Genomic DNA, 16043 nt, shown 5'->3' on the forward strand with positions numbered 1-16043 from the left:
CCTGTTAAGGCCAAGCCGTACCGAGCCGTACCGAGCGTGGCCGAGGCCGACCGTGTAGTGGAACTGCGCCACAAGTGTCAGAAAACACAACCCTCTCTATTTTCCTCCATACCCAAATCTCTAAAAAAGGGGCTGCAACGGATCTGATAAAAACTGATCCAGATTTGAACACTGTCCTGACGTCAGGACGGTGGCGCTACGGCTATTGGGCCAACTCCACCAATCAGGAGGAGACAGCCACGGCCATTGCCGTTCGAAAGCGCTGGAGACGCTGTAGTACATGTGCCAGGCCAGTAGATGGCGCTGTTCTCACTGAATCTGCCCTTGCTAAAACAGGGCAAAAAAAAGCAAAATGAGGCATGGCTAAAATGCATGATCTGTTTGGTATTTTGAAAAAAAAAAAAGTATAAATATGCCTTATATAGGTATGGTCCTACACTATATTATTCAAATATAGCATGATAGGTCCACTTTAAGTGAGGAGACAAAGAAGATTGTGCCAAATAAAAGAAATGAATACAACAAAACTCAAACAAAAAGCCCTCACTATCTGTTCTACTAACAAAGAGACAAAACAACTACAGGGTGCAACAATCTACTAACCTAGTGTGTCTACACGGAGACGAAAACGAAAACTAATCTTAGTCGATATCAAAAAAGTCTTCCGTCCACACGGAATCGGCTCAAGAAACGTGTCCCTTCACACGAGACCGCTCGACCCGCTGGAGACGCTGTAGTACATATGCCGGGCCTGTAAGTGGCGCTGTAATTCCACCACAAAATACACCAAAAGCAGCGAATAAGACCCCCGAGCATGGTTGCCATGGTCGCCTGGTTGCCCTTCTGTTTATTCTCCGCGGTGGATTTAGCAACATGTAGTTCATGTAGTTCTCCATGTCCACTTGTTGCTGATGGTTGTGGTAGAGGAGCTGTAGATTTTTGCACTAACATCTGTAGCATGGTCAGTAGCGTCTGGAGCACGAAAGCAACCCTGTGATCCGCCATTGTGTTTGTTGGCGAAACACATCAGCAATGACGTGGGTGACGCGGGGGTGAGCAGGAGAGGTGGGGAGAGGCGGGGCTATGGCGTCATCGTTATCAGGAAATTATCGTATAGGGCGTACACACGGAGCCGTTTTCACAGGGCTATCGGATTTGGGCTCCATGTGGGCGTTTCCGTGTCGGCCTCGTGTGGACGAACCTTAGCGGATTCCACTGATATCGTTTCCGTGTGGACGGGGTCTATCAGAGTTTACCTACGTGAGGAGAGGTAGAGTGTACCCCAAACTTACCCAAATCCTCCACCTCCCGCCACACACACATTTAACAATACTAAAAACAAGAAGACAGAATAATGACCAAATCTCTCAGAGACTACAAAGAGGCTCTGGAGTCAGCAGCAGGTCTGAGAGAGCGAAGGCTTCCTGGATCGCCTCCTTTAATGACCGGCCCTGGCTACCTTCTTATATGGAAATAAAACACTAATAGAAAAATAGAATGTCTTTGATAATTCACTATAACTAAGTTCTAAATGTGTCCTCTGTTAAGATGTTGAATTAACACCAGAATTGAATAATGTATTACCTTATTTCTGATAGCAGTATGTGAAATCGATTTCTTTCTAACTTTACCTTAGTTCTGTTTATAATTTCAGTTTTTTAAAGCACAATTACCACAGCCTCGTTAGTTCCATAAGATATGAGAGGGAATTGAACCACTGACCTTCAGGTGTATAACCATCCAGTTACCCCTTGAGCTAAAGCCACCTGTACTGATATCATTCAAATCTTAACAGTTGGGCTTCAACGTTCAAGGATCATAATCTGTCAATATGTTGCTTTTTAAGGACAAAACCTGGTAAACATCTCAACTGGGAACTAAAGTCGCGGGAATACAGTGTAAACTGTTTAACACTTGGGAGTTGTCAGAGGAAAATATTAAAGCAAAGCAGACACGTACATTTGTTGAAACTTGTGATAGTAATTGACAGTTTTCCCCTTCTCTCCTCACATGTTTTACAATGCAGAAACTTCATTCAGACATCACAACTGATAGCTCAATTGCGGCTATGAGTGTTATAATTTCTGACGTTAGGACTGTCAAGAGGCTATGGCCGAGAGGTAGTGTTGATGTCTTATAGTCAGTTATGTTGTGGGTTCCAGCCCTGCATTCATTACACACACTTTTGGTAGTAGGGAATTAAACAATAACATTTTTAAGGCTAATAAACATTTACATCTGGCTCTTAAGGGCTCTGAAGTGAAGTGTGCTTCTTCCGCCAAATCTACCCAGACATTTTACCACAAATACAAAAGAGGCAGCACTTGACAATGATACCACTCAGCTCAATGTCATGTTGCAATAAAAAGTACAATAGATACAAAAAATTAAGGCATAAACAATCTGGGTCTGCAATATATTTATTATATCCGCACAGAGTTCAGGTATTGTGTGTGATGAGGCAACCCTGTCTCCTAGAAATTACGTTCCCACAAAACTAAACTGCATTCTCAAATACGTTTCGCAAGAAACGTATTTCCTTCCACGTTACGTTTGTTATGAACATATCTTAAATACGTTTATTTTCTACATATCTTCTATAAACCTATTTTCTCTCATATGACGTTTGTTATGAACGTATCTTAAATACGTTTGCTTTCTACCTATATTTGCCATTTATTTTCTAGTTTATAATAATGATAATAGTCATTTATTAATATCATTTTAGAGCAAACTTATTTTCGCGCTGGCTGGCGGCTCACTTTTCAGTTGACCAAATCCGTTATTATGCTGGTTAATGCTTAATAATCACAATATTGTTTGTAGTCGTTTCATACAGCATTCTCAATTACGTTTAACAAGAAACGTCTTTTGTCCCACGTTACGTTTGTTCTGAACATATCTTAAATACGTTTGCTTTCTACCTATCTTTGACATTTCTTTTCTAGCTTATAATAATGATAATAGTCATTTATTAATATCATTTTAGAGCACACATTTGAAATCGACGATCGGGCTTGATATCCTATGGTTAAATTAAAATCAGTAGGCGAGGCTGTAATTTCGCCAGCTGCGAGGCAGAGTTTTAACATGCCAAAAAGCTGCTGTGTCGTTTATTGCACCTCAAACACCTCAAACTTCCTCTAAGGACAGCAGAAGAGCTCTGTGGCTTCAGGCTTGATCGCCGTTCAAATGACAGCGTTGGTTTCCCCAAAAGTGGGTGGGGCTGTGACGTAGATTTTACTCTCATCTATTATTCAAAACCATTCTATTTAATCCAAACGTAAATTACATGCCAGTGTTTTATCTTTTTATTAAGCGATTTGTTTATGTTGTTTAACTCATAGATATATATAAACATATGTTTTTATATATATCTATGGTTTAACTGGGAATGTTTTCACATTGAACCGGAAGTACGTCACTTCACTTTGTCTTCTTCGTCCCTTTTACGTTCCAGACAATGCATGGCTCAGCGTAACAGACTGAACAGCGACCCCAGGTGTGTCTACATTGGAATTACATCTTCATTACTGAAGGAAAAATACTTTACCTTGTGTTTGTTAACTGGGTTTTTAATGCAGTTGGCTTTTCTTAATGGTTACAATATTGCTATGAGTTACAATATATATCTGAAGCAAATTATGTTTCTGAAGATGTGTAGTCAATTCCACCCTTCAATGTAGCATAAATGTGAACTCTCATTACAGGAACAATACTGGAAACAGACGTAGGAAAGATCCTCAGCTCGCTGATTGGATGTTTTAGCCGCAATGCACGTTGGGATATGGTGTTTATGCGATGTGAAATCCGAAAACATTAAAAAAAATAATAATAATACTTTATTCCGAGTGTTCTTGCTTTTCTCTTTGAAAGTCATCACATAACGGCATTGTAATACACGGTTCGGCTGCATTAAATATTACACATCTGCCATAGTTCTTTATTTATAGAGCCCTGATGAGAAGACTTCTGGACAAACAGGAAGAACTGCCGCCGAAACTGAATACGTGACGTGTATCATAAATATATCAACAATTAAACAACATCTTACATTTCTTTTCACAAAATACGTCTCCTTGCAGTATCAATACTAATACGGCTGACTTTTATATTTGATCCAATTGGTAGATAGGTTATATTTACACCATAACGGTGCACAGCTGATAGAAAAGGACTTGTAGTTTTTAAAGATATTACTGATTTTCTTTGAATATAAGAATGTAAATACTGAGTTGAGAGAATAGTCAGGGGATTTGGGTGATGGGAGACACATCTATGGAATCACAATTTCAATAGCTTACCATTAAATGACGGATATACCTTTCTGTCTGTGATGTTTTACAAATCAGATATTAATGTGTAGAAGTAAACATGAGAAATAATATAGCAATATCCTGTACAATTATGTAAAAACATGAATAAAACTACACATCTTCAGATGTTATACATACATAAGTGTCCTACACTAGTAATACAAAGTTATTATTAGTATACTGTGTGTACCTTGTGTGCACCGCCTAGTGGTTAAAGCACGTTATTTAATTATTTTTGTTGAATAATGTTATTTTTGTTGAATAATGTTATTTGATGAATAAAATATTAAGAGTACATACTTTCATAGGGGGAAAGTAGAAGGTCAATGATAGAAATATAGAATATAAAAAATCAAGAAGATACTGTAAGTGATCTCTACAATAAAACAGTTTAGTGCCTGATGTACAAAGATATTAATATGAGGATGTGCAAAACAGACAAACTAATTAACCTTTATTAACACATTAAACAATACTTTAGGTTTTCTTTCAAATAAGAAAAAAGCTTTGGGGGTATCTATCTACAGATAAATATTAAGCCTGACAAAGTACTTAACGTCTAATATATTGCTTTCCTGCAATGTTAACTGTGTTGAAGCACTTATTTTAACTGATATTATATATATATTAATTATACTCTTATGTATGTAGATAGTATAAGACATGTGCAGAATTTGAGTTTAATGGTGGAGGAATACACACATATTGATAGATGTCTTGTAATGCACTGTTGAGGAACCTGTGACCCAAGTTTTTCATTAATTGCATAACTTCAACATAGTTGTGTATATGATATGTCAATAAACCTTAGAAAATCTTGAAAGGGATGTGCAAAATAGCTATTATATACAGTTTTTAATTAACTATTAGTAGAGAATAACGAGTAATGAATATACTTTATAGAGATCTGCAGATAAATGTTTAGTCTTCTCAAGCACCAACTAATATCTCTCCTGATTGTTGGCACTTGACAATCACCTTTCCCTGAATTTTACTCAGGTGTAACTAAAGTCTGCTTTAAGGGTTGTTTATATTTCACATCATTAATCAGAATCTGCAAAGTAACTAAAATAAATGTAGTGGAGTAAAAATACCAGGTTAACCTCTGAATTGTAGTGGAGTAGAATTCCAAAGTAACAATGAGCTGGCATGTGGGTATATATTAATGCTTCCCATTATGGACACAAGCGATTTTCACCCATTTATTAATTACATGTTTTACATTTGTACACACCAATTTGTTTCCTATCCCCTAAACCTCCAGGGCTGTACACAGTTTAATACTGTCAACTTCTAATTTTGGGAAAAACGAAAACGTCTTTTAAAACTACAATTCCCAGTAGAGACGCCATAGAACATGTTGCGAAACACAATAGCCAGCATTTGTAGTTCTGGGGGGGCGTTCGAGTCCAGTTTTGGAAAGTCTGCCGTGGTTTCGTTCCATTTCAAAGAGCTGTTTGGCGCTCGGCGTAACCTTGGCGCACTGCCACTCCAACATCCAATCCCAGAGCTTGAAGATTAATCACGGGGTTTGTCAACGGGACTGTAGTCCCAAACGATAGCTGGGGATTATGGGTAGTGTAGTGTCTTCGGCCATCCTAAACTCTGATTTTTTTTTCGGATTTCATATCGCATTAACACCATATCCCGACGTGCATTGCGGCTAAAACATCCAATCAGCGAGCTGATGATCTTTCCTACATCACTTTACAGCCCTGCCCACTTTTGGGGAAACCAGCTGTCATTTGAACGGCGATCAAGCCTGAAGCCACAGAGCTCTTCTGTTGTATACTGTCCTTTCTTCTTAGAGGAAGTACAGAAACACGTAACTCTGGATTTGTTTTAATGTTTGAGGTGCAATAAACGACACAGCAGCTTTTTGGCATGTTAAAACTATTATTTTCTGCCTCGCAGCTGGCGAAATTACAGCCTCGCCTACTGATTTTAATTTAACCACAGGATATCAAGCCCGATCGTCGATTTCAAATGTGTGCTCTAAAATGATATTTATAAATGACTATTATCATTATTATAAGCTAGAAAAGAAATGTCAAAGATAGGTAGAAAGCAAACGTATTTAAGATATGTTCAGAACAAACGTAACGTGGGACAAAATACGTTTCTTGTTAAACGTAATTGAGAATGCTGTATGAAACGACTACAAACAATATTGTGATTATTAACCATTAACCAGCATAATAACGGATTTGGTCAACTGAACAGTGAGCCGCCAGCCAGCGCGAAAATAAGTTTGCTCTAAAATGATATTAATAAATTACTATTATCATTATTATAAGCTAGAAAAGAAATGGCAAATATAGGTAGAAAGCAAACGTATTTGAGATACGTTCATAACAAACGTCATGTGGGAGAAAATAGGTTTCTAGAAGATATGTAGAAAATAAACGTATTTAAGATATGTTCATAACAAACGTAACGTGGAAGGAAATACGTTTCTTGCGAAACGTATTTGAGAATGCAGTTTAGTTTTGTGGGAACGTAATTTCTAGGAGACAGGGTTGGATGAGGCACTGTTCAGTAAATATAGACATTGTTTAACATATTCTTTTACGTTATTACCTCAAAATGACTTTCACAGCATCACATCCTCGGTCCTCCAAGTGCATTTAGAGAAATGAGATGTCCTTCAACATGGCTGAAATCCATTTCCGGGTCACTACCGGAGGACCGAGGAGTCGAGGAGTCGAGGAGGGGAAATGAGAGAAATGAGAAAGGCCCTATAGGAGTAACGTGCTGCAGCTTCAAAAACGATGAAACATATTAACAGCAATGTGCCCAAACACATGCAGATGGAGAGAAATCTACACCAACCTGACGAGACATGAGCAGGCTTTACTAAAAGAGCTACATTAGCTACAAATAACGTAACATCTGAATTCATCTGATTTTTCTTAATCCTACAAATAAATAAAATATATATAAAAACATGAAAATATCTTGTTTCAGAAAAATAATTTAATATATGTTGTGTTCGGGTCTCCCGTGACCCGTTTCAAGTTTAATTTTTTAATAACTACGCTCTAGTTTTTTGTATCTGAACGAGGCTTCATGATATCCTCCACAACAGATATATAAACACTACAAAACTGATTTGGACAATTTTAGCCAAGTCTGAAGGTCTCTAAAAAAAAAAGTGTATAATTTGGTGTTGGGGTCTGGGGAGACCCAGCAGAATTGTTGTGGGTCACTCGGTGTCAAATTTGGCCCAATCAAGATTCATCTTTGACTTTAGACACCCCTCCCCAGCCCCCTTCATCCACTGTAACAATAATTGTTCGCAACATGCACCTGGTCTCCCCTCCCTCTGCCCCCCTCCCCCCACGGGAACTCCACCTTTCTCAAAGAATATGTACACTAACACTTGAACCTGAACTCACACATGCACGTGTGCAATATGTGGTGTAATGTGTTTTGGGGCCATAACATTAAATTACAACAGGATTGTACGGTTATGAATGCATAATAAGTTAGTTATGATGTAGTTAAAACAATATTGGATGATAGTCATTTTTTGTGTGTTTTGGACTGAAATAAATCATGGGTCAAAATGTACCCGTGAACACCATGAACGGTAACAGCTTTCGAACACAACACAAGGGTTAGAGAAAGCAAGAGACGGAGATTTTCACTTTTGTCCTCTTAGTTCTTTTATTAACAAGATTAAAATATATACAGACATGTGGCACTCGACCTGTTGGCTTTTCTTTTTTATGACTTTTATTTTCATTTGTTTTGTTGCATTATTCAAACTTTCATTTATGCATTCAACACATTTAGACTTAGTTACAAATTAAAAACCTTTAGAATCAAATATCTCCAATGAAAGAAGCTCTGGTGCTTTCTCTCTAAAGACTCACTTTACAAGAGAAACAACAACACAAAAATACATCAATATCCATATTCAACACATTTTTAAATCATGAACACACATCTCTGTTAAACACATACAAGACTACAAATACAATTGAACAGAGTAAAAGGCAATCAGAGTATAAGACTATATGTTTTAAATGATTATATGATCATTTAACACGACACAGAACAACTCATGAGAAGATGTTAAAGCACCTCCCATCATGTTTGATTGACAGCTGATCTCTGTGCAGTGAAGACATGAGCAATCAGCTCTCAGCAACAATGATGGAGACACGGTGAGTTTAAGAAGTAGAAGAGTTCCTCAAATGACTTCAGGCTATTTCAGTTTACAAAACTCAGCTGTGTCTTCATAATTATAAAGCCAAACTCCAGCATGTAGCGGCTGAGTGAATGTGGTCTGCACTCTGTGGAGGAGAGTCATGGTTTCAGAGATGATGCTGTAGAAGGACAGAACACCTGCTCTGTGATCCAGGTACACTCCTACTCTGGAGGACAGAGGACCTGAGACGTTAGTGTTGATACTGTTGTAACGAAATGTATAACTGTTTGGGTTACAATCTAAGGACCAAGATTTGTCATTGAGTCCAAATCGACATTCATTCCCTGCTCTGCTGATATTCTTGTATGCGACTGCTACATAAACTCTTCCCTCTCTCCACTCCACCTCCCAGTAACAACGTCCAGTCAGACTCTCTCTACTCAGGACCTGCTTATAATCAGTGAATCTGTCTGGGTGACTAGAAGAAGACTGTTGTTGTTTCATGTATGTTGCTTTTCTTCTCCCGTCAGATAATACCAGCCGTGTCTCTGCTGTGTTTGGATCCAGAGTGACTTCCTGTGAATATTTGAAGAACCCAGCTCTGGTGGTGGGCTCTGCTGCTGACAGTAAAACATCCACTTCAGTCGATGAGACGTTTGTCCATTCCTCTCTCAGGACGTCCTGTAGTTTGTCTCTGACTGCTGACAGGGCCGCCGTCACGTCCTCAAAGTAGCTCAGAGGACGGATGTAGATGCTGGATGAGTGTGTAGGTTCACTGAGGGCTGACAGTGAGGGGTAGCTGTGCAGAAACTGGTTGTGATCCTCTGTGTGAGACAGCAGCTTCAGCTCAGCGTCTCTCCTCTTCAGCTCAGAGATCTCCTGCTCCAGCTTCTCCTGAAGCTCTTTGACTCGACTCACTTCACTCTTCTGCTGGGATCTGACCTGCTGCTTCACATCAGAGCTTCTTTTCTCCATGAGACGGATCAGCTCAGTGAACATCTTCTCACTGTCCACCACTGCTTTATCAGCAGAGCAGTTGATGGCCTCCATCTCCTGCTGAAGCAGCTTCACCTCCTTCTCTGTGTCCTGGATTCTCTGCTGGATGTTTAGTCGACTCCCCTCCAGCTCTCTCTGCCTCTCAGTCCTCTCTGCTGCAGCTGACACTGTGTCGTGGCCTTTGTGTTCGTCCACAGGGCAGAGATAACAGATACACTGCTGATCAGTGCGGCAGAACAGCTTCATCACCTCGTGGTGACGAGAGCAGATGTTCTCCTGGAGCTTCTTGGAGGGCTCCACCAGCTTGTGTTTTTTTAATTGAGCTACGTCATAATGAGGCTGGAGGTGTTTCTCACAGTAAGATATAAGACACACGAGGCAGGACTTACAGGCTCTCAGTTTCCTCCCAGTGCAGACATCACAGGCCACATCTTCAGCTCCAGCATAGCAGAGATCAGCAGGAGCAGGTGGGGGTCCAGTCTTCTTCAGCTCCTCCACTAAAGCTGCTAACATGGTGCTTTTCAGCAGGACAGGCCTCGGTGTGAAGCTCTGCCTACACTGAGGGCAGCTGTGGATTAGCTCTCCATCCCAGTGGTGTTTAATACACTTCATGCAGTAGCTGTGTCCACAGGGAATAGTCACCGGATCCTTCAGTAGATCCAGACAGATCGGACAAGAGAATGTTTCCCGGTCCAGCTGAACTCCTTTCTGCGCCATTTCACCTCTCAGTAGCAGCGAGTGTCTGAGTTTCACTTCCTGAGAGCTGAAACGATGTGAGCTGTGATCTGAACAGCATGTGTGTGTGCAGTGAATGTGGCCTATCAGCTCTTGTTCTTTACCCACATGTTGGTTACACCCCTCCTCCTCAGTGTGGATCTGAAGGGGAGGAGCCAGGAAGTACAGAGTGGAGCTGGCTGTGTCTGAGAGCAGGAAGGAGAGGGACGGCTTATCAAACGCTGACTCATTCCAGGAGGAGGAGCAGACACTCTGACCTGTTTCCTCATTTACAAACGGAGCCTCGCTCACAACCTGCTCTACATTTGAAAACAGTCTTCAGCTGTAAAATATTTGTTTTAACTTCAGGCTTTTGTGGCACACGGCTCCACACTCATGGTGGCAGTGGTGTAAGAAGTACTCAGATATTCTACCAAAGTAAAAGTAGAAATACTACGGGGTAAAAATACTCTGTTACAAGTAGAAGTACAAAAGCATTGGTATCAAAATATACTTAAAGTACCAAAAGTAAAAGTACTCCTTATGCATTATGGCCCTTTTCAGAATCGTATATATATTGAGTTACTGGGTTACTATAATGATTATTGATGTGTTTTATCACAGTTAGTTAATGAAGAGCTGTTTTGAATAACTTGATGTCCTGCTGCTGGATATCTTATCCTATAAATATCTGTCAAAGTGTATTTAATAATTGATTTATATTTTGAATTATCTACTAATCTATATCTAACTAGTAAAAGCTGTGAAATGAATGCAATGGATTAAAAAGTACAATACTGTCTTCTAAAATGTAGTGCAGTATAAAGCAGCATACACTGAGACGTACTGGCATCAACCACTACTTACTACTTACTGTGCGTATTGTCCCATTTTATAATCATATATATTGAATTACTGGATTATTTCAGTTTTTATACATTCATGTGTTTTTTTCCATCCCTAATAAAGTGTAGGGGAAATGGAGACGGTAACACACAACAGTCAGGGTGAAAGTGAACACAAGTTTATTTATTTACACCAAAGAAAATGCCAACAAATGTTCTTTAAGTGAGGAGACAAAGAAGATTGTGCCAAATTAAATAAATGAATATAACAAAACTCAAACAAAAAGCCCTCACGATCTGTTGTAACAAGGAAACAAAACAACTACAGGGTGCAACAATCTACTAACCTAGTGTGTCTACACGGAGACGAAAACGAAAACGAACCAAATTCGATATCAAAAATGTCTTCTGTCCACACGGAATCAGCTCAAGAAACGTGTCCGTCCCATAGACCAGTGGTTCCCAAACTTTTTGTGCCCAAGGCACACCAAAGGACAAGTAAAAATCTCAAGGCACACCTATTGTGCAAAATAGCCCTTATAACACGTGTTATCACTCATATCATGTAAAATATCTGTAAATGTGCATAATTATTTACTAATGCCAAATAAAATGTGACAAAGACAACTATATTACTCATGAAATATTTATTAACGAAATATTTCAGAAATTAATTTGAAACTTTATCAAATTAGGCTTCATCAAAGCAGCAACACACTCATTTAAACCAGACAGGTCACAAAATTAAAAATTGTGGAGGATCAGGCTTTGGTGGTCGGCTCCCATCTCGGCGCACAGTTGGGAGAAGAGGCGAGATTTCAGGGGCCTTGATTTGATGTAATTCACCATCTGCACAGCCTGATTCAGCACCTCAGTCAACTCCGGGGGCATGGTTTTGGCAACTAATGCCTCTCTATGCAAAATGCAGTGGTTTGTCACGATATGTGGGTTTTGTGCTCTCACCTTAGCAATAAATCCTTTCACTCTCTCTTCATGCTTGCCGCACCATCTGTGCAAAGACTGAGGCACATATTCCAGGTCAGACTGTTCTCTTTTAAATAGTTATTAGTTACCCTGAATATTTCTTCTCCCGTAGTATGGCTTTCCATTTCTTTGCAAAAGAAAAACGTCTCTTTGATAGAGTCAGCATCAACATATCTGACGTTTGCCAGAAGTTGGGCAGCCCCACTTATGTCAGTAGATTCGTCTATTTGTAGGGAAAATCTGCCGCTCGCCTGCAGTTTCTCTGTCAAATGTTGCTCAATGTCTTCTGACATGTCGTCGATTCTTCTTTTGATTGTATTATCAGACGACGGCACTTTGGATAGCTCATTTGCGGCATCTGGACACCTACAATTTTTTTGCAAGCGGGGAGGATGAGTGTCTCCGCTATTGTGTGAGGTTTCTTCTGCTTTGCAATGAGCTCCGCTAGCATGTAACTAGCCTCCATTGCCTTTTCAGACACTTTCACACAATCCAACAAACGGTCTTGCTGCCTCTGGTTCAGATCCCGCGCTCTTTTGAAGTAGGCCAAGTTTCTCTGAACATGGAAGGGATGTTTGGTTTCCAAGTGCCTCTTCAGCTTGCTTGGAACCATGTTCGCATTAGCTAACTTCTCCCGACAGACGACGCACTCGGGCTGAAGATTGTTGACATCCCCGGTCCAACTGAAGCCATAAGACAGGTAACTTTCATGATACTGTCTGCTGACAGTTTTTTTCCTCTTTTCTTTCGGTGGTGGGTTGTCGGCAGTCTCTGCACTGGTGGTTGGTGGTTTGCTCCGCACAAGAAAGCGCTCCATTTTCCCTCTTGCGTGTTTCTCTGTTTTAATGTTGTCCTTCAGCCTTCGATGTGTCACGGTCTTATAATTCCCACCTGCAACTGCGTTAACAGCGAAATATGGGGTTCTGTGAGGATTTTTTTTTAAAGAATTGTTTTTAGGTATAGAGTTTGCCTCTGTATTATGAAATGAGTGCATACAAAGTACTGATATAGTAAATAAAAAAATAATTATTTTTGTGTAGTTGTATATTGCAATAATAACGTATGGTTGTCACAAAATCCCACGGCACACCCGGACTTGCCTCACGGCACACCAGTGTGCCGCGGCACACCGTTTGGGAACCACTGCCATAGACTGTATATATGAACCATTAGCCAATCAGCAACCAAGGTAACCCCCCCCACACCTTATCACCTGAGGCTGCAGCAACACAGAGACGAAAACAAACCGAATTCGATATCAAAAAAGTCTTCCATCCACACGAGACTGCTCGACCCGCTGGAGACGCTGTAGTACATATGCCGGGCCTGTAAGTGGCGCTGTACTTCCGCCACAAAATACACCAAAAGCAGCGAAGAAGACCCCCCCCCCCCCCCCCCCCCGAGCATGGTTGCCCTTCTGTTTATTATCCGGGTGGATTTAGCAACATGTAGTTCATGTAGTTCTCCATCTCACATTGTCGCTTGGGGCCCCAAGTTGGCCAGGGACGGCCCTGCAAATATGTGATATAGCTGAACAAACAAAGTGTGCAATCCAATGAATGTTAATTTAACTGGGTTTTGATAGATAACATATCTCTTTTTATTCTCTCAATAATTTCCATTCTTTTGTGCACTCAAATCAATATTAATCAAACTATTGTTCGTTTATACATTTTAAGAATGGCATTTATCGTTTTTGAGAATTAGTTCTTATTTTATTTTATTTACTTGGGTCTACAACAGATGATACAAATGTTTATGTCAGTAAATGTGTCTGCGATTATCGCTCCTCCTTTTTTAGGATTTATTTGATAAATAATAATAAAATTAAAAAAAATTAAAAACCAAACGAAACGTAACATCCTGTACGGTAGCCGGGTTGTCCAAAAAGTCACCCGACATGAACACGGAGGGAAATTCTCAGTAGCTTCATTGTATTTTCTTAATTTTTTAATAATAACCACAACATTTCATCACCTTGTGGATGACTTGGTGCCTGATTGATTTGATAAATAATAATACAATTAAACAAAACAAAAAAACGAACGAAACGTAACTTCCGGTACGGTAGCCGGGTTGTCCAAAAAGTCACCCGACATGAACACGGAGCGAATTTCACAGTAGCTTCATTCTCTATTCTTTATCTGTTTTGAATTGAACCACAACATTGCATCACCTTGTGGATGACTTGGGGACTCGTAGCGGAATAGAGGACCATCAGACAGGCGGTTTGTTGGTGATAAGATGGGTGGAAAGAAGAAGAAATCGGCAGCGGGTGTAGCTGCTCCTTTAGCCCCGGCAGCAGCAGCCTCAGCCGGCAGGAGTGAAGCCACTGCGGCGGAGAAACAAGGAGCCAGCAACAAACCTGCGAAACCTATCAAAGAGAACAAATCAAAAGGTGATATTACATGTGTGTTGTCATTGTCATTGATTTGAGCAGTATTACAAGCTGAAAATGTGTTGATATTGTCCTGTTTAAGGTTGTAGCTTGAGTTTAAAGATGTCCATACTGTTGTGGTAAACCCTGTCTGTATGCTGTTACTCTATAAAGATTCAATATTCAAGATTCAAGGCTTTTATTGCCATGTGTACATAGCTACAGTATTCATATATCAATGAAAATCTTAGGTCACAGGCTCCTCCAACAGTGCACCACAATAAACAAGTAGATACAAACAAAATAGAATAGAAATAGTGCAATGCTGATGTTATTAAAGCCTAATGATTGCATTTAGCCAGAGGTGGAAGAAGTACTCAGATTAGTTTTGTCTTGCATCTGAGAAGTATCAATAGCTACACATGTTGTGATGATATGATCAATACTCAATACAATACAATACAATACAATATACAGTAGCTTTGTTTGTTAATAAGCACTTTACAACCTCAAGACCTAAGTGCTGTACAGAGAAATAAATACATAAAATACAAAAGTCCCACAGGTCAGCTCAAAAACCATCAAATATAAATTTAAAAGGCAAATACAGGCTGTTATGGAGCTTATATGAGTCTATACTGTTGTGTCCCTTCTGACGTTATAATGCTTGTTTATAGGAGGCTGTGGCTCAGTGGGATAGTTTGAATCAGGGGGTAGCAATTTCGAGTCCCACTGCAGTCAGCATGTCGTTGTGTCCCTGAGACACTTCACCCCAAATTGCTCCTGTGGGGATTGCCCACAGTACTGAATGTATCTAAGTCGCTTTGGATAAAAGCGTCTAACAAGTGACATGTAATAGTCTAATCACTATACTTAGCCAAATAACAGTACATGTGTATCTCCAAAGTGTCTGTCAAACCCTGAGGAGCTTTACAAAAAACAACACCATACAATACAAGTGCAAAGATAGCACTTTTCTTTCAAACATCGTCCCTAAAAAATGCAAGTGGCCAGATCTGGAGATAAAACGACATGTAGAGAACAAATCAAAAGGTGATATAACCTCGGTTTTGTCGTGCCTTTGAGAGGTATCAATTGCTCCAAATGTGGTGATGATATGATCATTTTTCAGGCTGTTATGGAGCTTAAAGGTCATTGTCCATACTGTTGATAAAGCTGTTGTTATTATAGCCTAATAATACATGTTTAAACCTAATATTCCCTTTAACAAAGCACAACACCAGTCAATACAGGGCAAATGTTCCAGGTCATCATTAACATGCATGGTTTTTTATCTGACACACAATGTCTGCTTTTTATTCCCTGCAGCTCCAAAGACCTACAGCCTCGCTAACACGGCCCAGGTGGACACAGGTGGAGTCGCGGACAAATCCATTCTTAAAGTAAGTTGTATTTTTAGTTTGTAAACCTCACTGTTTATTTTGTCTGTGTCTCTGTATGTCAAGCTCATGTTGCCGCTGTAACCTGTTGTTGACAAGCCTATAACCTGCTAAAATGTAATCATGTGACAGTGGATACTTTCTTTTCTCATGTATATTATGATGTACTTAACTAAATAATGACAGCTTTGCTTTCAAACGCTTCCACATGACAAATGAAATCACTTTGCTGTGTATGATTCAGAACAGCACGGT

At 39.9% G+C, this 16043-nt stretch overlaps 1 protein-coding gene across 1 annotated transcript in view; it reads left to right on the forward strand.

Moving 5' to 3' along the window:
- Window positions 1-14099: 14099 nt before the first annotated feature.
- Window positions 14100-16043, forward strand: part of dhx29 (DEAH (Asp-Glu-Ala-His) box polypeptide 29) — a 46706-nt gene continuing 44762 nt past the window's right edge. The window contains exons 1-2 of the mRNA XM_034125816.1: window positions 14100-14409; window positions 15718-15791. Of these exons, the coding sequence (XP_033981707.1) occupies window positions 14256-14409; window positions 15718-15791 (228 nt within the window). The 5' untranslated portion in view covers window positions 14100-14255. The remainder of the gene's footprint in view (window positions 14410-15717; window positions 15792-16043) is intronic.

This window comes from Trematomus bernacchii, unplaced genomic scaffold, assembly GCF_902827165.1.
Source record: "Trematomus bernacchii unplaced genomic scaffold, fTreBer1.1, whole genome shotgun sequence".
Taxonomy (NCBI): Eukaryota; Metazoa; Chordata; class Actinopteri; order Perciformes; family Nototheniidae; genus Trematomus; species Trematomus bernacchii.